This window comes from Lepidochelys kempii, chromosome 26, assembly GCF_965140285.1.
Source record: "Lepidochelys kempii isolate rLepKem1 chromosome 26, rLepKem1.hap1, whole genome shotgun sequence".
NCBI lineage: Eukaryota > Metazoa > Chordata > Testudines > Cheloniidae > Lepidochelys > Lepidochelys kempii.
The window spans coordinates 616,330-640,262 of record NC_136405.1 but is presented as its reverse complement, the minus strand read 5'-3'; the positions used below and the strand labels follow the sequence as shown (position 1 = coordinate 640,262).

The following is a 23,933-nucleotide window of genomic DNA, read 5'->3' as shown; positions in this document are numbered from 1 at the left end:
ATAGACCGTGCCACGGGGGGGGGGAGGCGGGGCCGTGCCATAGACCGTGCCACGGGGGGGGGAGGCGGGGCCGTGCCATAGACCGTGCCACGGGGGGGGAGGCGGGGCCGTGCCATAGACCGTGCCACGGGGGGGGAGGGACTGTGCCATAGACCCTGCCACGGGGGGGGGAGGCGGGGCCGTGCCATAGACCGTGCCACGGGGGGGGAGGCGGGGCCGTGCCATAGACCGTGCCACGGGGGGGGGGAGGGACTGTGCCATAGACCCTGCCACGGGGGGGGGAGGCGGGGCCGTGCCATAGACCCTGCCACGGGGGGGGGAGGCGGGGCCGTGCCATAGACCCTGCCACGGGGGGGGGGAGGCGGGGCCGTGCCATAGACCCTGCCACGGGGGGGGAGGCGGGGCCGTGCCATAGACCCTGCCACGGGGGGGGAGGCGGGGCCGTGCCATAGACCCTGCCACGGGGGGGGAAGGCGGGGCCGTGCCATAGACCCTGCCACGGGGGGGGAAGGCGGGGCCGTGTCAGGTACCCTGCCATGGCGGGGGACGACCGTACCTTAGGCTGCGCCAGGCGGGGGGGGGCGCTGACCCGCCGGGCGGGGCCCGAGGCACCACAGGGAGCCCGCGGGCCCGTGACAGGCTACAGCAGCACGAACACGCCCCTTGAACGGCAGAGTGACGCATGCGCAGAATCTCATTCCCCGGCACATGCGTACAACAGCCCAACTTCTCACGCGCTCTACGCCCCTTGGGAGTGGCGCACGCGCAGGGCTGCTCTAACGTGGGACCGCTGCTCCCTTTCGGCTCTCAGCGAAGCTGGGGCGGTGCTTTTACGGCAGTCGTAAGTGAAGTGCGCACGACAGCCGCCGGCGTCGGAGTGGAGGAAGCAGGGGGGCCTGGCTTTGTCTGTAAGGGCGGGGGCCCCTTGGAAGGGGGCGGGGGCCCCGGGTGTTATTTGGGGCGCCGTGGGCCGGAGTTCGGGGGCCGATGTCCTGGTGGGGGGCTGCGGGGAGGGGGGTTGGGGCGCGGGGAGGGGGGGAGGTTGGCGGTTGGGGTGGGAGGGGGAGCTGGGGGGGCTGCGGGGAGGGGGGGTTGGGGCGCGGGGACGGGGGGGTTGGCGGTTGGGACGGGGTGGGAGGGGGAGCTGGGGGGGGCTGCGGAGGACACGGGTTGCGGGGGCTCTGGCTCCGGAGTGGGCGGCCGGTAGGTGTCTTGGGGGGGCTGCGGGGAGGGGGTAACCTGGGCGGGCCGGGGATGAGTTTCCGGTCAGTTTCAAGCGGACACTTTGACTGAGGGAGACTTCAGCAGGCTCATTGAAACTGGCAAGGCGGCGGCTCCGCGGGGGGGTAGGGCAAACTCTGCCTGGAAACCCCCCCCCGGCCCGCGCGTAGGGCTGTAGGGTGGGGCGAGCCTGCTGTACTTCTCGGCGTCCGGGTGGCTCTGGTGGTCGTGTCATGTGTTGGACCCCTTGTTTCCTCCCACAGAACAGCCAGTTCCAGCTGTGCGATGCGGCCGCAGCAGGCACCTGTTTCTGGTAAAGTCTTTGTCCAGCGAGACTACGGTAGCGGCACCAGGTGCCAGTTCCAGACCAAGTTCCCCCTGGAGCTGGAAAACAGGGTAAAAGTTTTGTTTTAACTTAACTTGGGTTGGGTTACGGACAGGATCAAAAAAGGCCGGAGCTAGCTGCCGGGGTGACGGGAGAGCGTACCTGCTGTGCACTCCTCCCTGCGGCCTGTGCCTGAAGAAGGGGATGTGATAGGATGTGCTCAGAATGAGTCCTGTATTGTTTACAGCCAACGATGTATGTGGTGTTTTCCCGACAACTAAGGTGACCGCTTCCTACATACTTATACAAACTACCCTGCATATGTTTTTTTTTTTTAAATCCGTTTGAGTTGTTCGCTGTGGGGTGGTGGTTAGAGTAGATGCTAGGGAGTCAAGACTGATTATTTTTTATTATTATTTTTCCTACTTCAGTGACTGGTTTACTGTGTAATCTTTAACAAGTGACTTTACTCTCTGTGCCTCAGTTCCTAAATCTGTAAAAGCTGTACCTACCTAACTCGGAGTGGTTAAGGCTTAAAGGGATACTGCCAACTTGAAATCTAGCCAATTTTAAGAGAGTTAAAAGTAGTTTTAGTATAACACCATACCTGAGATCTACTGCCAGTTTTGGTGGGTTTATAACATTTTCTAAAGTGAACTGGTAAAATAGAAGGAAACATCTTTTGCTCCGCTCTCTTTCAGTTACGGTGACCTTACTTGATACAAGTAATCAGAATAGATTTTTTTTTAAAATCCAGGCAAAATGGGTTTAAGTTGACTCTCCCTATAATTGTTTTGCTAAAGATTTTAGGCTTCTTGAATGAGGCACTCTAGAAGAGTAATGGAGTATTAAATTAGAAATCATATTAAAAATTAATTTTAATAGTTAATCTTAAACTGCCTTTGTTCAGTGGATGGCGCTGCTTTGTCTGGGAGATGACATTTTGCCAATACTTCCTCAGCCAAGGCCTCTGCTTAGAAGAAATTTGACACCATGGGAAATGAGATTATCAAAGTAGTTGTAAACTGCATTCTGTCTTTTATTTTCAGTTAATAGGACTATGATTTAAATAGTACCAAACTAACCATGGATAAAAATGGAGCCTGCCTTCCAACCCACATTAATAATCTGACTCCTTAAATTTACAGTTGGGGAGCTGCATTTGCTATGGCCTAATCTATGTAGTCAGGCCGTCACAGCGGCATTTTTCTGGTTAGTATTTTTTAACATGTTTGAACAAAAATAGTGATAGGTTCCTCTTCCACTTCCCTGTATGCAAAATGGGGCTAATGATACTTATCACCTCAGTGAGGTGCTTTGAGATCTGTGAACACAAAGCTCTAGGTAAGAGCCAGTTTGTTTGTTTGTGATCTGACTTTTACATTACATGGTACAGGTATTCGGCTTTAATGCACAGCCCAGTTATTCTTGCTCTTAGTATAAACTGAAATGAATCCCTCATTTTCTGTTTGCTACAATTAGTTTATAGCAGTTACTTTCTATAATTTCTGCCTTTGATTTTAGGGGGAGGGTTTTGCTCAGATACAAATTTGTAGCGGGAGTGCTTAGATAGTCTCTGCACTGTACAACAGTGTGTTTCTCATGCACAAAGTATGGGAGCGCACAATGTCATCTTGAGTGCATTCAGTGTTTAATTATTAGAAAATTGTCAGAAAGATGTAGATATAGTAATGAGTGTTTTCTTGCCAGCCTTGTGGCTTGGCTGATGGGGTAATTGCAGAGGTGAGGTGATACTTTGTCACTGAGTAAAAGGGTGTGGACAGGACTATATAGGAGCAATCCATAGCAGTGCCTTTCAGGAAGGCCTTCCAGTATCATGATTTGTGTTGGTAATGTAGCTGGTCACTAACAGAAGAAACTGAATAGTAGCAAGGGTGAGAATGGCACCTCACAAGCTGGATAAAATAGGTGAAAACTCTACAGTCCTGACCAGACTGGCAGCCTTTAGGAGGTAAATCGATACAGTTCTTAAAGAGAGGTTGTGAACGTAGGAGCTCTGACTGGGGGAAGATGATATTTATACATGAAGTTCTAGTATAAAATCTAATGCGTTTTAAATATTAGTAAACAGATTCTTCCAGCTTTCGTAAGTTGCTTTATATAGAAGTGGTTTGTGTCTGCATTTGTCTGCTTTCAACTCAGAATAGCATACTATGAAAGGGATGGAGACTTTATCTAAATATCATTCTGCTACCTTGTTGTGTATCATTTCCTGTTCAGTCTTTAAAATACAGAATGTTCAATAACCCTATAGTTTATACCAACATTCTTAAACGTGCATAATTAGAATCAGAGGTGAGTGTTCTTGGCGTTATCTCGGTGTGGGAGGAGTCCTTTCATTATAAAGTCTGATTAAAGCAACTAAACCTACCTACCTAACTCTAATCTCTTACTCTAGACACTGTAAAGTCTTTATTACAAATATTGACTTTGTGCATATCAGGAATGGCTGAAACACTGAATAAGAAGCAGCGTATTAAAGCTCACACATTTATCTTAATGCGAGCTAAGGGCTAGAGCCCACATCCTTTATGCATCCAACTCTCCTGTGGACCATAATCTTTATCAAAAATAAAGAAGTAGAAATTCTGTTAATTTGTATACATTCTGGCTTCTTGTCAGTTGCTCTTTTTTTTGTTGTTGTTCATTGATCATGATTAGAAGACATTTGATTTTTGATGTGAACATCTAGACATAACAATATGCTTAAAATGCTCATTCACATCATTTATGAAACATTGATATTTATGCTTTCTGTAATCCTGAGAAAAGGTGTCCCTTGTAACAGTAACACAAACTACATCTGTTATGCCAGTGAAAAAGAAAGCATTTATTGTTGTGCAGTTATGTCTACCACAGTCCTCTCTCATGGTGAGAAGGCTGTTCTGCTGAGCCTGCACTTCAGTGGCTTCACAGGTACCCTCTCAAGTACTTTCTTTCATTTTGTTACTGTCAATTGTAATGTTTTATTAAGCTACAAAATAACCCCTCCTTGCCAATTGCTCTTTCTTCTATAGCGGGTAAATGTCACTTTGGGTCCTGTTTCCTTCTCTCCTGCCCTGTAGGTACACTAATCAGCTTAGTTTTTCCTTGTTAATTTTATTTATAACTTGTTTGATCAACTCTGCCATAATTATGCAAAATAGTCAAGGCCTTAAGTGAAAAATGTGTATTTGAAATCTAGAGGACCTTCCCCCTCCAGATGAGCAGTTTTCACCTAGGTTGTACTTTGAACCTAACAAGTTACACATAATGCAGTTTAAATAAGGGCAGCAAATGAGAGACAGAGGATGAAGCACATTGTCAATGAGTGCCTGCTGATAGGTTCAACGGTGGCCTAGAAGAACTCCTTCACACCACTTAAGATGCCATCTCTTGGCTAGATGACTATGCACACAATAAATGAGTAATGTGGGAATACACATTTGATCTAATGACTTTAGATCACTTAGCTGCTATTTAACCAAATGCTACAATTTATGGAAGTAATTTGGTACCTAAACCAAACCTTTGCTCTCCATATTGTTTGAAACTGTCTGTAGGTGACATTGCTGATTAACGGACTGTTCTAGCACAGAAGCTAGATCTCTGTATTGGGGATCAGTGAGTCTTGAATGAGAAATTTGCTGGGTTAGTCTTGTTAAACTCAATCTCTTTTGCAGATCGATAGGCAGCAGTTTGAAGAGACGGTTCAAACTCTAAATAACCTTTATGCAGAAGCTGAGAAGCTTGGGGGCCAATCTTATCTTGAAGGATGTCTGGCCTGTCTGACTGCCTACACTATCTTTTTGTGTATGGAGACACATTATGAAAAGGTGAGCCTGTTACATTTCATGCAATAAACTTAAAGCAAATGAAACTCACAATGTTGTATGTGAAAGTTATGATCTGTCAACAGGAGAAATGTTTTGCTTTTTTACTTCGTTTATAAAGTTTTCTCGTATAACAGCGTAGTTCATCACTGTAGTACAAATACGGAATAAGCTTTCACCTGCTATCCTGAAAAATCCTGGTCTGTTCTCCTCTCACTTATATTTGAGAGTTGCAAGTGTATATGCAGGGAATAAATGCCAACTTGAGTCACTGGTTGGAGAGTAGCAAAGAAATAAAATGTCATGTTCCAGATGTGTGAAGAGATCATCCTGCTGCTAGGATAAACTATAACCATACAAAGATAATGTGCAGTTTTAGGAGAAAAGTCAAAGATACATTTTCAACCTATCAGTCACTCAGTGTGCCCAGCTAGTTGAACCATTCCTAACCCAATCATGTTTAACTTTAAAATCCATTAGACAAACACTAAACTGGAGAGTTTTAACACTGAATGTTTATTAATTTCTTCTGGGATTAAATTACTGATGAGGAAAGATTTTAAGTGACCTGCTTAGTGCTGTTCAGAACTGCTGGCTTCCAGTCCTTCGGTGAACAACTAGATCATTCTAAATTATAAAAATGTTGTGGTCTGATACCTTCTCTTTAAAAATGAAGATTTTCTTTCTTGTTTAAACACCCTGACACACTGGCTTGAGGAACTAGAAGCCATTCATACTTTCACACCTGCATGCATCCATGCTTACATATGTGGTCTGAATTTAGTATTGGCAGTTCTCTTTATTTTATTTTTATGCAGTCTGAGTTCACAAAGCCAATGAGTAAATGGCCAAGTCAGTATCTGAATATATTCAGCATCCCTTCTATAAATGAAAGGAGAGTTTAAAGAAGCCTGATAATTTAATATTGCTGACTTGAAATAAAAACATGTTCCAAATCATTCTATTCATGATTACTGCTGTATATTATATATGAACAGAAGCCTTTTGCCATCCCTTCTGAGCTGGGTGATAAATTGTGCTTGTTTGCGATATATTTTATTTATGTAGATCTCTTTGGCCTATCTGATGTAAGAAGAGTGACTTTTTAGACCTTAGGCTGCACCAGCTGAAATGTCTTTTTACAACTGAGAACTAGACTGGGACAGAGATGGCAAGGCAGATAATTTTTCTTTTCAAATCTCATTGGAGAAAACAGCATTCCTGGTCATGCTAAGAGAACAGAGCAAAGAGATGGTTAATTCTTGTGACTAGCTATCTCTAACTTTTTGTGTTTGTTGCACTTACTACTATACTGTGTAATTTGTTTGAATATCTAGTTGGTTTTACAAACAACTTTTTTGACCCTCTCAAAATAAGATTGATTTCCATAATGTGATCATCTTGCCATTTTCTTTAATCAGTATAGATTTCTAAATACGCAATATTGTAGCTAAAACCTCACCAGAAAGCTCCTCCATCAAAACTTACATTTGATTAAACTGAACTGGAGTGTGTCCCTAAGTAGTAACCCTTAGCAGAGTATGGATGGATGCATTTCAGGAATTCTTTATTTGAAATCAGTCATGCAGTCATTTTGTAAGAGACTTAAGTAGTAATGGATTGTGGAGATGGATATGCCATCTCTAGTTTCCACTTCTTGCGGCTTGACTGAGCAGGAAATGGGAGAGTTGGAGAGATCTGAGCTGGATATCTTTATGGCATGCTTGCTTCCATTATGTGTTTGAAGAAGGCTGACACACATCTATTGAGAGAAAGAAGAAACAAAACTCTGACTAGTAAAAGCTTCCTGAACTGGAACGGAGGTTTCCGTAAATCTGAAGGAGCAGTGTGTGTGAGAGACCAAAGTGAAACTTCACACTGCTAATAAAATACAAAAGTCATTCAACTAAGACTGTTTCAGAGATTGTATTGGTTTTCTGCTGTTACTATGTATAGTCTGTTCTCTTAAAACAAGATGCTCTTTACTTTATATATACATATAATCTGAATTTCCAGAAGTCAGTTGCATTATGCAGAGCTTTATATTTAAGGTGTCCTTGGTGAAATTACTTCCTTGGTTTGGTCCTAATCTGGATGCCTTTCTGGAAGATTTGCTTTAGTCAAACACAAGTTACTGGGCTCCATTCATGGGTAACTGGGTGAAATTCTATGGTCTATGTTAGACAGGAAGTAAGACTAGATTATCTAATGGTCCCTGCTGGTGACTATTAGATCTCATATCTCTGCAAGTATTTTAACTTTTCTTGACCCAGTATATATGCAGACTGAACATTCCCACACTGGTATTTTTATGTTCTAGAACCCTTTTCAGTTTATTTCCCCACCTTTCTTTCTAATGTCTCTGAAATATTTAAATAGATGCATGACTCAGTGGTTGTGGAAATACCATAAAACTGGTAGGACTAGTAATGTTGGAGCTTAGCCAACTGCGAAAGCTGGGTTTGATCTCGTTTTAGAGTTCTGTTCTTTTTTATCAAATAACTTCAAGTACATAATTCATTGAAAGCTATCAGTTTCCCAAACATTTCTGTAATGAAGTGACAAAAACAACACCATCTGTCTGAAAGCCTGTCCTGTGTTTGCATTCAGTCTACTAACTTATCAGTGTCCTATCTGGGGCAAAGTAGACTGAACCTGTATGAAGCAAGAAGTGTATGGCTCTTCTGTTTTGACTTTAACAATCAGTGTGTGAACTATTTGGATCAAAGCGTTTGGAAATGTTACTATATAAAACTAGTGCAGTCTGTTTGCCTTGGCTTACACACAGGCCAAAACCGCAAGTTAGCACTCGCCTCAGGCACTATTTCGATAAGAGCAATGCTCTGTGCTAACATGCAGAAGGATTCATTTAAAGGAATGCTGGCCTGGAACGACTCCTGTTCAGACAGGTGACAACTGGTACATCACAAAGGTGACATGCAGGGAAAAGCAGTAGCTACATTGTTGATCAGCAGACATATACAGAAATAAGCAGCTACCCAAGGCACTGGGTACTCCTGCCGTCAGTTATTTGAACAAAATATAAAATAGCAGTTTTACACCCCACCCAACAACCAGCAGAATTCAACCCCTTCAAAACTGCCCTCTCTCATCCAAGTGTCACCCCCCATTTAATGCAGCAGGACTTGTTGGATTAGGAGATAGCAATGGCACCTCTAAGTGTTTGAAGGGTGGGGGAGAAGAGTGCTAACCAGTAAATAGACTATTGGACTGGAGGAGTAGAAGCAGTAGAACAAATGGCACAAAGAAGGCTTGATGCTTTTCAATATTTTCATCAGTGATCTAGAAGTAAATACAAAAACACTACTTGTGGAGGATACAAAGATTGATGGAGTGGTAAATAATGAGTACAGGGCAGTCTCACACAATGATCTGGTAACCTGGGCCCATTCAAACAAAATGTATAATTTTGCGTTTAAACTGTTGTAAAAAATCATCCAGAAATAAGGAATGCAGGCCATACCCCCACACAGTGGGGACTGTATTCTGGAAAGAAGTGACTTGAAAAAGTATTTAGGGATCATAATGGACAGGCAACAGAACGTGAGCTGCCAGCACAGTGCTCTGACAAAAAGGGCTAATGTGATCTGTGGATGTATGAAGAGGGGTGCAGTGAATAGGAACACAGAGGTGGTTTCTCTTTACCTCTGTATGCGGTGCTGGTGAGACTGACACTAGAATGCCACATACAGTTCTAGTCTCAACATTTTAAAAGGGATGTTGAAAAATCAGAGCAGATACAGAGAAGAGCTGCAAAAATGATTTGAGGGCTGGAGAAAACTCCTTATGGTAAGAAACTAAAGAGTTTAATCTCTTGTCAAAAAGAAGATTGAGAGGTGACTTGATTAGTGTATTCAGTATCTTCCTGGGGAGAAAATACTAGGTACTAAAGGGTGCTTTAATCTAGTGAAGAAAAGGCAAAACAAGAACCACCAACTGGAAGCTGAAGCCAGACACATTCAATTTAGAAATAAGGCTTAGCAGTGAGGATGATTAACTACTGGAACAAACTACCATGGGAGGTGGTAGAGTCTCCATCTCTTGATGTCTTCAAATCGAGATGCCTTTCAGGAAGTTATACTTTAGCCAGACACAAGTTGTTGGCTTACTATAAGGATAACTGGGTGAAATTTAATGGCCTGTGATATACGGAAAGTCTGCCTAGATGATTTAATTGTCCCTTCTGGCCTTGAACTCTCTGAATCTGTGGAAGAAGCATGTAAGGGGAAAACAGTTATTTTTGGAGTAGCTAAGATCAGCACTTTGTATTTGGCAGTCTGTTATTAATGGGAAATTGACATGGAAGGGAAAGGGGCCTCTCCTCTCTTTTAGAGTCACACCATGACATATAGTAAGCAAATTGCTTTGTGAGTAATTTAAACTGCATATTTTCATAGCACTATACAGATCTCTCTTTTCCAGGCTATACCCTATATTAACCTCTTGTAGCACAGACACAGTATTATACAAATGTACCCGTCGGAGAATCTTGTTACAATACAGCTGTCTCCTGACCTCCTTGCAATATAGTTTCAGTGCTGGTATAGACAAGACATTATCCATGTATCCTTCCCACCTACTCCCCGCCAAAAAAGAAGAAAAAATAGCCTAGCTATGCAACAGGGCTACAGTCCCAGCTGTGTTAGAGTGAAGCTGTGTTATTAGGTCTCCCCTGACCTGGTTGTATTTGTAGTGTAGATGGGGCTTTTAAAGGAAGGCTGATGTGAAAACTCAAACAGAAAAACTATAAAGTCTCTGTGTTCTCTCACCAGGTTCTTAAGAAAATTGCCAAATTCATTCAGGAACAGAATGAGAAGATCTACGCACCCCAAGGCCTCCTCCTGACGGACCCCATCGAGAGAGGACTAAGAGTTGTATCTTTTTACGGCTTCTTAATCCTCTTCAGAATTCTGTCCTCAGAGCAGTAATAGTGCATCTTACCTCACAGAGGCTGCATTGCATGCTGCAGGCACCCATGATTCTGTGATCTTATAAAACACATACTCCTTGGCGTTTATAACGTCTCATGTGTAACGTACTCAGCTGTTCCTCTCAAACTTTATTCGGATAAAATTACTATCTGTTTAGAAAGTCTTTTTAATAAAATATGAATTTGATAAATCTGTTCCTTGGAGCTCTCTTAGAAGGGTGCTATTCAGAAGCAGAGTATCTTCCTTCAACCTCTGCTACCTCTGGAAGATGCAACTTAGCCATTTAGAAAGGCTAGCTGACTTCCTAATAGAAATAAAACATGGAATGTAAATGCTCTGTAGAATTATTTTAAATGTTGGTCTTGGCTTAGAAACAATGCATTGTTGCTCCCACCTGGTGCCTATGGTAAAATCTCCACCACAACTTGCCTGAGTGATGAGGTCTGTCTCCCTGGATTTTGCTCTTGGCTACAGCTGTTCTCCCTACAATTTTTCTTCTAGGCTTTGGACCTCACTGCAAATGGCTTAGCATTCATTCTAGTTACCATTTTTCTTGGTGGTTGTGGGGGCATCTTGTAGCAATAAAAGAGGAAGTATGAGTAATGCATTTCATCTGTCAAGAATTCTAAACTCAAAGCCCCTTTGAAATGCATAGGCTCATAGTGTGTGGTGAGCTGTCATCCTAATTAATTGCAGTTCCTTGAGTTTATCTGAGTAGTGGCCCAAATAGCTTACAGCTGTCAGTTGTGTAATTTCATTACCCTTGATGTACTGTGCGTGTTTTTGGGAACTGTAAGTACAGAAAAATGACTTGCATTTGGTAAACAGACATGTAAATAGTGATTTTAATTTGGTAATTTGATTAATAGTTGAACAGTGGAAGAGTGCAAAGCAAAAACTTGCCTAATGACCAATCTCTTTGTTCATAAGTATAATATTGCAGTGAAACTGTTAACATTAAGTCTTTATGCCTCTGAACAGACGTTTTTAAAGGCAAGTTGTAGCACAGGCCAGAATGCAAAGCCAAAAGCCACGAAGAATGTTTTGCTTACTCTAGTTCAGAAATTTAGCAAAATTCCCTCTGTAATGGCAGATGTGAGGCTGAAAGATCAAGTGCTCCACTGCGTTGCTTTGTTTCACTTGCCTGTTTTATCTCCATGATATTTCTATATAGCATGTTTTCTTAACAGCCATGCTGTGCAGATTGAAATTACCATTTACGAAGACAGAGGACTGAGCAGTGGAAGATAAAACTAAGGAGTCTAAGGTAAATATTAACTTTGCATTAGATGTCAGGTCAATAACCTGCTTCTGTAAATTCAGAAGATGCAGGTCCTCTCCCCTGCGGAGACTGAATGTTTATCCAACCACTGCATGTAATCATGAGGCTTTTTAAATAAATCTTGTGTGGATTAGATTTTTAAATCCCAACGGAAGTTGTAAAAACATCAATACTTGGCAGCATTTTGCTGAATGATGATGTACTTCAGATGACACCAAATTTAACCTTGATGAAATCCAAGATTTTAATTACTTAAACATGCATAAACTTAAATCTAATTTATGCCGTACTGCATCAAAAATCGTTATCTCACAGGTTTGGTAGATCGGTAGATCCCGATTCTGCTGAACAGTACAGAACTTTAAAAATTATGTTTAAAATGTAATGATTGAATTTAATCACTGTTTAAATGGCTCTTCTGGATTTCAGAATGACTCTTACTTATGGCATAAGGTGATATGGGACTCCCATTCAGTCTTACATGCTAACATTGCAGTCACACTACTTGTGCGAATGTCATCAGCTCTTTCAAGCTAAGCAGTAGAGTCAACCCTAGTCAGTACTAGGGTGGGAGACATCTAAGAAAAATCCAGGAGCTGCAAGATATAGTGTTGGCAATTTAGTAGGTGCTGGTTGCTCCCCACAGTCAGTACTGAATCAATTGCCACCGCCTGAGGTCAGGGACTCTGTTGCTGGAGCTGCCATCTTCTGCTTAAAGCTTCCTCTGGCACTTTTCATCGGAGTCAAGATATTAACCCCTGTATCCTGACTCAAATTCCAATTGGAGTAGTTACATCTTACCTCCATCAGGGTTACCTTTTTGGTTCAACTGGATGGAGTATTCACTTCCTGTGCACTGCTAGGTCACTGCATTTCAATGCTGGTTGAAGTGATCCCCCATTTCTCTCTTTGTGACACTTCATGTTTGTAAAGCACTTAGTGCCTCCCACCCAAAGATCTCAATCTCAGTACAAAGTATTTTATCTGCTGGCCTGAGTAGGAATATCTCACAGCAGAAGCCAGATTCTACTGAACATGTAAAGTTGAATTCCTCCCAACACACTTCCCTCCTTTGCTTTGCTGGGTGCCTCTTGATTAACCTGTACCTACAATTCTTCTAAATGGGATTATTTTCACTGAGGCTTGTCTGCACTGTGCATAAAGCATATTAGAGAGCTTTACAAATCACACGCAAGTAACATGCTATGTCTAGTTGCCCCATGGAGACCTTGCTGGTGTGAACTAAAAGACTGGGTGTCTTTTAGTTTCCCCCCCATCAGGGTCTACATGGGGCAGTTAGAGCACAGCATGTTAGAGCACTCTACAAATCACACCCCTCTAATGCACTTTGCCAGCACCATGGAGACAAGCCCTGGGGCGTGGTCTATGCTACAGATTTATGTCGGTATAACTACATCACTCAGGGTATAGAAAATCTGCTCCCCTGAGTGATGCAGTTATACGGCCCAAACTCTCGGTGAAGACAGCACTCTGTTGATGGGAGGGCTTCTCCTGTCGACACAGCTACTGCCTCTCAGGGAGGTGGAATATCTACACTGACAGGAGACGCTCTCCCATCAGCGTGGGTAGCGTCTTCACTAAGCATTACAACTGCATGAGTGCAGTTGTGCTGCTGCAGCGCTGTAAGTGTAGACAAGCCCTGAGAGGCTCAGCAAGCCATGATGGGAGACGTTCCTGGACCAGAAGTCTGAATACTCTTTTAGCTTCACAATAAGCTGTGGGATATCAGAGTAGTTTGTAACAATGTGTTACTTAGAGATGACTCTTCTGATTTAGAATGTCCAAACTGATTGCTCTAGTTACTAGCACTCTGGAGCCTGATACGCTGTGTGATTTTTGTTTTCTGCCATTGGGAGTAAGTTTGTTTTATCAATTGCAGCTGCATCTACTTGGCACAATCCATTTGTCGTGACTCATTTCACAGCTATTATTGCTAAATGATGTTTTTCCTAGGTGGTGTAGGTTTTGAGCAATTACACGCAAGACCCTACTCTATCAAAGTTCAAACAACTGTGAAATTTCTAAAATGGGGAAAGATTTACATTAGAAACTTCTGGATAGTTTCATGAATTGCAAATATTTTTGTTCAGCACAACTTTGTTTTTGAAGCTGCATATGTATCAGGAGCATACCTAATAAGACCCTTGCTCCATATTGGGCATCTGTCTTCCCAAACTTAACCCACCAGCACCCCCAGCCTGCAAAGTGTCCTAGACCATCTGTTTGACTGCTGAATAGCGCATGTGGGCTACATACACAGTTTAGTGAGAGAATCTAGAACAGCAGGGAATATGCCTCCAGCTGAAAAAGGATGCACTTTCTAGGTAAGATTCTGATTTCAGCAACATCAGTGTAAATTCAGAGTAACTCTCACTGGTATTGCTAATATCAGAATCTGACCTGCTGATTCAGTGATCCATTGAAGATTCGTTTGGTGGGGAGTCAGGCTCTGAGCTTACTCAACAACGTTGAGAAATTGCATTCATGCAGTCCCTCCAGCCAGTCACTGCCACGAACTTGCATCTTACGTGCCCATGCTAGGAGCAGAGATGCAAATTGCCAGTTGCTCTTACCAGTATACACTAAATATTCCAACTCCTGGATACTTTAGCTGTAAGTAAACTCTAACTTTGATTGCTTTGACTGAAAAGACCATGATCTGAGAGACTTCTGACCGGTTTGTCTGAATCTTCTTGCAGGTCCCTGTGGGAGATTTTCAGAGGTAGAAAGGGGAAGTGGAGTTGAGTACCTACCTGCTCTTTGTGCCTCAGTAATCTTCCCCAGCAGAGCGTGGTCATCCCACTCTGCACAACCAAAATATCTGAGTGTCCCTCACCAAGTCTGCTGAAAATATTCAGTGTTCAATTATGAAAATTGGATTAATTTGCATTAAGTTTAGAACTACATAATTAGTATCCTTATTGGCTTCCAAAGTACTTTACATCCACTCCTTAAACCTGGACACACACATTTGTATTGAGTGGCAGCCAAAGGCTCCAGATGAAATTGAACCCCTTGTGCTAGGTGCCATACAAACACATACAGACCTAGCTCCCTGCTCCAAAGGGGGTTACAGTCTCACTTGTTACAGTGAAAGGGGGAGGTGTACTAGTGGCCTGCCCCTTTAAGGGCCAGAGGCTTGGGGCCAGCCAGCCCTGGCCAATTGTCAGACTCACCTGGGAAGGGAGTAGGTAACTGTAAAAACCGGCAAGTGGCTCTGTTGAGTGTGGATGGCTGGGGAAGCTTCAGGAAGGGATGGTGGCCTGCAGTAGTCCCTGAAGAAGGAAGACTCCTGGTGGTAAACTTGGCAGGATAGGAAGCCCTACCTGGAAGCGCTATCATTTGTGGTCATTTGGACGATAAACGCAGCTCAGAACCAAGGGGTAAAGCCTCACTTGGTGTGGCTGATAATTCTCAAGGCTCCTGAGAAAGCCAGCTGCTTATAGGACAAATGACATGGTAATGGTAGTGCGGTCTTGTGGCCACAGAGGTAGCTGTTTCACCATGTGATGGTTCCAAATCACTTTAATCTTTTCCTTAAACAAATTAAACTCTCCTGGCTGCCCAGTCATCACTGGTTGACTGATTGTACATGCCACAGCAGAAGTGGGTCCTGAGAGGATAATGGCTTTATGGATTAAGATGAGGAGGATGTTCCATGCATAAGACTTACTGTAGAAGAAGCAGTGAAGTGGGCATGCTGGCCTCATTGGCAGAGGATGCAGGGGCGACACCAAGAAGTATTACTCCCTGTCTTGCAGAAGGGGACCTACAGGTGAAGGCACTTGCCAAGTTAGTGGCACAGCTGGGAATAGCACTCTGAGTGCTGGCTCCCAGGCTCTTATTGTGAACCATTACACATGCTACCTCCTCTGTTCTGCAGTACTTCTGGAAGAACAGATACTGTTATGTAATGGTGCCATGCATGGTTTGCTGTAGTGTCCCTAATGTTGTTAAACTTGTTCTGTCTTGCTTTCTAGCTCCCAGCTAGGTGGTGGACTTGCTGTACCAAAAGGTCCACCTACCTCCTGTCTAGAGCATCATTCCTCTCTGTTGCCAGATCCATGGTGCCATCCACTAAAGGACTAACTTCCTAGACCTCTGCCCCACATGGGGTGACCCTCTGGCTGGTCAGCATCCATTTTGTGTCCTTATGGCAAGCTTTAAGTGATGGGATCATCTTAATTTCTAAGGGAAAGACAGTTGAGCTGTTTGCACTTGAAATTTAACTGGTGGATCAGCCACCTGAGAGCAGTACTGTTCCTTCACAGCCACTCAGGCTTTCCTATACATCAGACAGACTTCAGAAAGCAACAAGTCTGACTTTGGGAGTGTATGTGTGTGTTTCAAAAACAAAATCTTCACTCCAGAATAAGTCCTCGGGGGACCGAGAGGGGCAGGAAGGAGGTAGATATGTCCATTGCACAGAGTGCCTCTGCCTGGCAGCAAGTGACTCAAGGCATAGAGCATTTTAAGTTTCCAGAGCTGATGCTCTCTGGGAATTATAATGCAAATGCTTTTGTTTTCATGTTCTAGTTCTTCCTAAGAATCATTAGCTAACATTATTGTTGGGTGCTTTGCTGCTGCTGTGAGAATCTACTGTTACTGCGTTGTTCTAAATTCATAGGAGGAGATAGTGTACTGCTTGTTTCATTAAGCTATGTAAGCACAATAAAATGAATGCTGAACCAATTAATGTAACCATCTCTACTCTATCCCTTAATGTTTAATATGTGAAGTGTAATAAACTTTCTTTATGGTTTTATTATAAATATAATTTATAGGAAAATTTGATTTGACAAAGTACTGATAGTGTGTAAGAGTTTCTTAACTCTAGTCACTGGCAAACTGCTGAAGGGTAGAGCTGTGCAGTATGTCGTATTTCCCGTGCATAAACATTCCTCAACGTCTGTTAAAATACCTTGGACATCTTCTGAGTAAAACTTCCTACAAATCAAGTTGGTGTAATATTTTCTGTTGTCTCCTTCTCCTTTATTAAAGTGAGCTCTCTATCTGGCCTTGGCTTAAGTTAGCAGAGTCCCTCTGTTTTGGGAGCTATCGTCCTTTCCCGTGGAAGGAATTAAGGGATTTACAAAAGAAGACAACTGTTCAGAACAGAGAGCATTCTGCTTTGTGATACTGTAGGTGCTAATACTGGATCTAAGCTTCCAGATCTAATTTCTCATACACTGATCTTTTTCCTGGAGGCTTGTGTAATATTTTAACTGTACAAAATACTTGTTTTTCTAAGCTGTAACTGTGTTTGCCTTTTCAGACCTGTTGCAATAATTTTGAAGACCTATTAATGGATCAATAAATTTTTCTTAAATAAACTGTCTGTCATACTTTGATACTGACATGAATCAAATAATAACTCCCTAAGTAAAACTGATGACTGCTCACCAAGATTCTAAAATATGTATACACTTACACAGCTATCTTACAAATCTAATGAATGTTAGACATTAAGAGGGTGGGCGTTCTACTTTCTGTTAGTCAGATTTTTGCTTGTGTACAAACAAAATGTTAGCAACGACAGACCTAATGTTGAGCCCACATAGGTTTCAGTCTAGAGGTTTCGATGTCTGAGGCACAATAGCTCAGGCTGGGCACCTTGATACGTTATATACACAGTGTTTGGGTATTTACAAATGTGGGATGAAACTCCAGGCTTTTATATAAGCAGCCAAGAGTCTGTGAAGTTCGTTCCCCAAAAGGGGGCTCACCAAAAGGAACAATGGATCTGTATTATAAAATTGTCTGAATTAATAAGTTGGATTTTTAACAATCGAGGACATTAATAGGCTTCTCTCTGAATAGTTTCTAGTTTTTGGTTTGGTTAAGTAAAAGTTAAGCTTTATAGAAGATAGCTGAGTCCCTCCCTGTAAGGTATACAGTAATGATCAAGGATGTGACCGCCTGCCCATGACCAACCTGGAGAGACTTGATCCTGGATTCAGAGTTGCAGCCATGTTAGTCTGTATTCGCAAAAAGAAAAGGAGTACTAGTGGCACCTTAGAGACTAACCAATTTATTTTGAGCATAAGCTTTCGTGAGCTACAGATGAAGTGAGCTGTAGCTCACGAAAGCTTATGCTCAAATAAATGGGTTACTCTCTAAGGTGCTACTAGTACTCCTTTTCTTTTTGATCCTGGATGCAGCAGTTTCTAGGGCGCTCAACTTGTGTATCCTCTAACTGGTTCTGGGGTGTCCTGGCTCCCCTTCGGAGAATCATGAGTTTGTAGGTCAGGCAATCAATAAATTCATAGATTGCAAGACCAAAGTGGACCACTGTAGTCATCTAGTCTGACCTCCTGTATAACAGGCCAGAAAACTTCCCCATCATAATTCCTAGAGAAGAACTGTGGATGTTGTTCTCAATTATGATCTAAAAATTGTTAGTGATGGAGAATTCCTTGGTCAATTGTTCCAATGGTTATTTACTCTCACTGTTGAAATTTACACCTGATTTCCAGTCTGAATTTGTCTTCAACTTCTAGTCATTGGATTGTGTTATACTTTATCCTGCTAGATTGAAGAGCCCCTTATTAAATAATTGTTCTCCATGTAGATACTTAAACTGTAAACAAGTCACCCTCTAATCTTGTCTTTGTAAAGTTCAATAGACTCAAAGAGCTCAATCTATCACTACAAGGCATGTTTTCTAATCTTTAGTCAGTCTTGTGGCTCTTTTCTGAACTGTCCAGTTTATCAACACCCTTCTTGAAGTGTGGACTCCAGCTCTGGACACAGTATTCCAGCAGTGGTTGCACTGGTACCAAACAAAGAGGTAAAATAGCCTCTTTGTTCTTCCTTGAGATTCCCCTATTTATGCGTCCCAGACTAGCATTAGCTCTTTTGCTCACAGCATCACGCTGGCAGCTCATGTTCAGCTGATTATCCACCATGACTCCCAAATCTTTTTCAGAGTCCCTGCCTCCCTAGATCTAGTCGGCCATCTTGATTATGTTTACAGTTAGCCATATTAAAATGGATATTATTTGCCCAACCAATCAAACTTGCTCTGAATCAGTGTCCTGTCCTCCTCATTATTTACCACTCCCCCAATTTATGTCAATCTATAAATTTTATCAGTGATGATTTTATGTTTTCTTCCAGGCCATTCATAAAAACGTTAAATAATGTAGGCCCCAAAACTGCAGGACTGTACTGGAAACATACTCCCTCAATGACTATTCCCCATTTGCAATAACATTTCAAGACCTATCAGTTAGCCATCTTTTAATCCATTTAATGTGTGCAGTGTTAATTTGATACTATTCTAGTTTAATCAAAATGTCATGCAGTACTAAACCACCCCAGTTCAGTATCTTTTTTTCCTTTATCTTTCTCTTCCTGATTTACAAGACGCTTCTCCATGCTAATCAATGTGAAGAAAAACATAGCCAAAGGCTTGATGGTCTGTGAGGCCCTCCTTATTGACTGATGATCTGAGGGGTGTGACTGTGGATGTTATCCCAGCCAGAGGAGTCTCGGCCTCTGTACTGACTGTCCAGCTCCATTTGGAATGATCCATGAGTGGATTCATGGGTGTTGAGTTCTGCAGTCTGTGCCTGGGCACCCCTGGATCTGGGACTTCTGCAGGCAGAGTGGTGTTCCAGCGAGGCTAGCCCTTTCAGACCTCTGCTAAGGCTGTAATTTAAAGTAATGAACAACACTCTGCACTTTTATTGCACCATGTATCTACCCCTATTTCTCATTGACTGCATCAAAAATCCTCCCCCTTTGATCACAAATTAAAATATTTTTCAGTATGTGCTTATATCTCCTTTCACTCTTTTAAATTACCTTGTTGTGTTTAACCTTTTCATATAACTGCTTTAAAAAAATGTTTTCCCTTGTTGCAGTTTTCTGGGGCCTAATAAAACTGGGACTGATGCTTTGTGCTGAGTTGAGGCTTACACTAGTGGGTCACATTACTCTACAAAGCTGTATATAACTGAAGGAAAAATGTGGAAGTTAGTATGAACTGAGGTCTGTACTAGGCCCATAGTTCAGTCAGAAAGTGATCAGAGGTTTCAGAAGAAGGTTTAGAACTAAGGTCACAAAATTAACCTATAAAGAGTCTACTCCATAAACCTACCTGAATTGAAATGAGAACTCTCCCTGCAGGCGCTTGTCTCATCTCTTGCATTCGGGCTGTAGATGGCTCTGAGAACGCAAATAGTGATGTCAGTTAGCGGTGGCTTTTTGTGATCTAAAGACACGGCCACTAAAAATGAAATCATCTAAATTCTTGAAGCCGAGAGAGTACCGAAGAGCCACCAGATGGTAGGTCGCATCCAGCCATTGCTGATTTGGTCCAGTTTGGAAAAGTGACTTGGAGGTGAGAAGTTCTGAGAGTTAGTCCCCTCCAATGAGATTGAGAAACCTGCCTCTGACTGACTCTGTAGAGTGGCTCATTGGGCAGTGACTGTGTAGGCAGAAGTGGTGATCTGCATGGGATATTTAGAACTAAAAAATACCTCTAGGGAAAAATGTCTCTCTCATGCGCCATTTCATTGTCTTGTGGGAAGTGGGGCTTGTGCGCACAGCCCAGGTTCTCTGAGAACAAGGATGGTTTAGAACAGGGGTCTCAAACACGTGGCCCGCAGGGTTCTTTCGTGCGGCCGGCCGCACTCCCCGCACTCTCTGCCTACCTCCAGGCCTGGGGTGGGCAAACTACAGCCCGCAAGCCCCGCACTACTCCCTGAAGCAGCCAGAACCGCGTCCCTGCAGCCCCCGGAGGGGAGAGAGCAGAGGGCTCCGTGCATTGCTCTTGCTTCTAGGCACCGCCCCCCCCCCACAGCTCCCATTGGCCGGGAACGGAGAACCGCGGTCAATGGGAGTTTCAGGGGAGGTACCTGGAGGAGTGGCAAGAGCAGCAGGCAGAGCCCTGTTCCCCACCCCCCTCCCACAGGGACATGGTTCCAGCTGCTTCCTTCGCTGCCACCCCGGAGCCACTCTAGGTAAGTGGCGCTGGAGCCCACACCCCAAACTCCTCCTGCGCCCCAACTCCCTGCCCTGAGCCCCCGCTGCACCCTGCACCCCAACCCCCTGCTGCACCCCTCACCCCTCCTGCACCCCATACCCCAACTCCCTGCCCTGAGCCCTCTGCCGCACCCTGCCCACCTCCTGCACTCCCTGCCCTGAGTCCCCTGCTGCACCCCAACCCCGTCACGCCCCTCCTGCACCCCACACCCCACCTCCCTGCACCCTGAGCCTCTGCCACACCCGGCACCCCTCCTGCACCCCCTGGGGGCAGGGAGGGGGTGAAGTTGGGGTGGGGACTTCCGGGAAGGGGTTGGAATGGGACTCGTCAAGGCAAACTGTCTCTTACTATATGTATGTACAGCAAATAGCACAATGAGGCCCCAGTCTTGGTTGGGGCCTGTAAACGCTAGCATAACACGAATGCTTTGCAGAACAAAATCTGTGCCTTGTTCTAGGGCAGCATGAAGGAGTTTTCAGAATTGCTCAGTGATGCAAAGGCCTGAGCTTACATCTGATGGTAAAGTGTTTTTTCCAAACAGACAGAAAAGGAATTTGTAAGACAGATATTAAAGCAAACATGAAATTAATATAACATGTGACTTGTGTATATGCCTTTGCCATGTCTTTACATCTAGATGTTGTATTTACTGGTTGATTGTCAAAATAGGTAATATTCCAGTTAACCTGGAGGTGGGGTCTGTAACAGACAGGACTATAAAGCACCATGGCTTTGGATGATTTCTTATAGTTTCTGTTACAAGAACTTTTTGTAAAAGCACAAAGTGCTTCTAAAAAAAATAAAAGCCCAAAGGCGCCCTCCTCCAAATCTGCCTTCCTTGATCTTTTTGTTCTCTTACCTCATAGTTTCACAGAGCAGCTCATTATCATGAAATTAAAGTAATAATTTGTACTGGAAATGTTTTTACAATTACCCTTCTGGGAGCAACCAAGAACCAACCACTGAGTAACATATCCTAGTATCTTGGATTCCTGGGAAACATGGTGGGTTTGGATACATAAATGTACCCTTATGTTTCTTTTCAGCTAAAGGAATCGTGTATATGCAGCATGTATTTGGATGTATGTATCCTATGATGTACAGCCATTTTATTTGGTATTAAGTTCATGCTCTCAAAATATGTACAGGAGTTCAGTTTTTAAAATGCATATTACCGTGGGAGAGTGTAGGAGAGAAGATTTAGTGCTATTCTCCAGAGCAGTGGTTCTCAACCAGAGATCTGGGGCCCCCTGGGTTTCAGGGGGTCCACCAAGCAGGGCCAGTGTTCAACTTGCTAGGGTCCAGGGCAGAAAACCAAAGCCCCACGACATGGGACTGAAGCCGGGGCCCTAAGCCCCACCATCCGGGGCTGAAGCCGAAGCTTGAACAAAGTAGCTTTGTGGGAGATCCTGTGGCATGGGGCCCCAGGCAATTGCCCTGCATGCTACCCCTAATGCTGGCCCTGGCTTTCCTATGCCGAAAACCAGTTATTGTGGCACAAGTGGGCCTCAGAGTTTTTATGCCATGTTGGGGGGGACCTAAGAGAGTAAAAATGGTTGAGAACCCCTGCTCTAGAGCACAGACAAATCAGGTAACAATTGAGACTACCAAAAAGGATCCTAATTTTTATATTTAGAAAGTCAAGGTGTGTAATAGGCAAAAACTGAGAAAAAGAGATGACACACCAGCATGAAAAGTAAAATTACTTACTGTACTCTCCCACATCTGAGATGAGCATGCAGCCTTAAAGTCAAGAGCAGAACAGCCACTCACTGGAAGAGCTTCTCAGAGAAGCCAGCAGAGAGCTGCATTACTGGATGCTGCAACAGCACAATTGCTGTGAGAAGGAATAATCGTTGTCATCATCTTGCCTTTATCGATCCTGCAGCACTTTGCAGATATGGAGGAATCATCCCCAATCCCTAGCCACCACTGGGATGGAATGACAGCTGTTTGTATGGCACACAACTAAACACATCCAAGTTAGGAGAGTGTTACAGGAACGCAGGCTCTTGGGGCGGGGGGGACTGACTTTTCAGTGTGTATGTGTGCAGCACCCTGCACAACGGGGCTGGGCCCCACACCTTCCCACAGTACTAGTGACCCTGTGTGTGAGTGCAGTGCCTGGCATGATGGGGTCCAGTTTCCCAACTGAAGCCGCTGAATGCTAAGATGTCGCCAGGACACTGCGCCATTATGTTCACACTGGGGTGAGGATGTGGCTAGTGCTGGCCTGGGCTGCACACCAGGAGGGGGTGCGGATGCTCATGGGGGCTGTGGTGTGGGGGAATGAAGGGGGTGGCTCTGGTAGGGGCCTGCACAACCCACTCAAGACCAAGGTCCGTCCATCCATCTATGTATTCCTCCATTCTGCTATCAATCCTTCCATGGACCCTTCCCTCTGTCTGTCTGTCCAGCAAAGTGTCAAGAATCTGACCATACCTAGGTCTGTCCATGGATCCATCATTGTTCATTGGTCTGTGAATCTGTCCATCCCTGTGTCCATCTGTCCACAGACCCGTCTGTCTGTCCACAGATCCCTCATCTCTCCGTCCATCCCTGTGTCCGTCTGTCCACAGACCCATCTGTCCACGGATCCCCTGTCTGTCTGTCCATCCGTCTGTCCACAGACCCGTCTGTCCGTCCATCCCTGTGTCCCTCTGTCCGTCTGCGGATTCCCCCATCTGTCCGTCCATCCCTGTGTCTGTCTGTCCACAGACCCGTCTGTCTGTCCACGGATCCCCCGTCTGTCCGTCCATCCCTGTGTCTGTCTGTCCACAGACCCGTCGGTCTGTCCGCGGATCCCCTGTCTGTCTGTCCATCCCTCTGTCCGTCTGTCCACAGACCCATCTGTCTGTCCATCCCTGTGTCTGTCTGTCCATCCGCTGGTCCCCCGTCTCTCCGTCCATCCCTGTGTCCCTCTGTCCACAGACCCGTCTGTCTGTCCGCGGGTCCCCCGTCTCTCCGTCCATCCCTGTGTCCGTCTGTCCACAGACCCGTCTGTCTGTCCGCGGGTCCCCCGTCTCTCCGTCCATCCCTGTGTCCCTCTGTCCACAGACCCGTCTGTCTGTCCGCGGGTCCCCCGTCTCTCCGTCCATCCCTGTGTCCCTCTGTCCACAGACCCGTCTGTCCGTCCGCCCCTGTGTCCTGTCCTGCCCGTGCTCCCGCGGGGGCAGAGGCGCGGGGCCCAGGGAGCGGTGTCCCCGGACGCCGGCTGAGAGCCCTGAGCGCCGCGCTGGCGGAGGGGCCCCGGGGGACCGGGGCTTCGGCCGGGCGTCGCGGCCCCTTTCAGCCGCCGCGGGCGCGC

The 23,933-nt window shown here is 44.7% G+C and overlaps 1 protein-coding gene and 1 non-coding gene across 5 annotated transcripts; one reads left to right on the top strand and one right to left on the bottom strand.

The window, feature by feature from the left end:
- The first annotated feature begins 757 nt into the window (after positions 1-757).
- Positions 758-16,967, top strand: GOLGA7 (golgin A7). 4 transcript variants are annotated; one of them, XM_073325467.2, is made up of 6 exons: positions 758-841; positions 1,485-1,617; positions 5,230-5,382; positions 10,173-10,274; positions 11,535-11,598; positions 15,615-16,967. In XM_073325467.2, exons 2-5 carry the CDS (start codon positions 1,507-1,509, stop codon positions 11,580-11,582), a joined length of 414 nt encoding a protein of 137 aa, XP_073181568.1. In that variant the 5' UTR covers positions 758-841; positions 1,485-1,506; the 3' UTR covers positions 11,583-11,598; positions 15,615-16,967. The 4 variants fall into 4 exon arrangements, with proteins under 4 accessions (XP_073181568.1, XP_073181565.1, XP_073181567.1 ...); XM_073325464.1 differs by having other exon boundaries at positions 821-908; XM_073325466.1 differs by having other exon boundaries at positions 821-908; positions 15,203-16,967.
- LOC140903718 (uncharacterized) lies at positions 5,918-23,906 on the bottom strand. The gene is made up of 3 exons (XR_013635076.1): positions 22,337-23,906; positions 19,739-19,806; positions 5,918-7,141 (listed from the first exon to the last, which is right to left on the bottom strand). It is a non-coding gene; the product is annotated as an uncharacterized LOC140903718 (transcript).
- Between the last annotated feature and the right edge of the window lie 27 nt (positions 23,907-23,933).

Coding starts and splice junctions, on each gene's coding strand:
- GOLGA7 (XM_073325467.2), top strand. CDS start 1,507: ATGCGGCCGCAGCAGGCACCTGTTTCTGGTAAAGTCTTTGTCCAGCGA. Junction 1,618..5,229: donor CCCTGGAGCTGGAAAACAGG/GTAAAAGTTTTG, acceptor TCTCTTTTGCAG/ATCGATAGGCAGCAGTTTGA. Junction 5,383..10,172: donor TGGAGACACATTATGAAAAG/GTGAGCCTGTTA, acceptor TTCTCTCACCAG/GTTCTTAAGAAAATTGCCAA.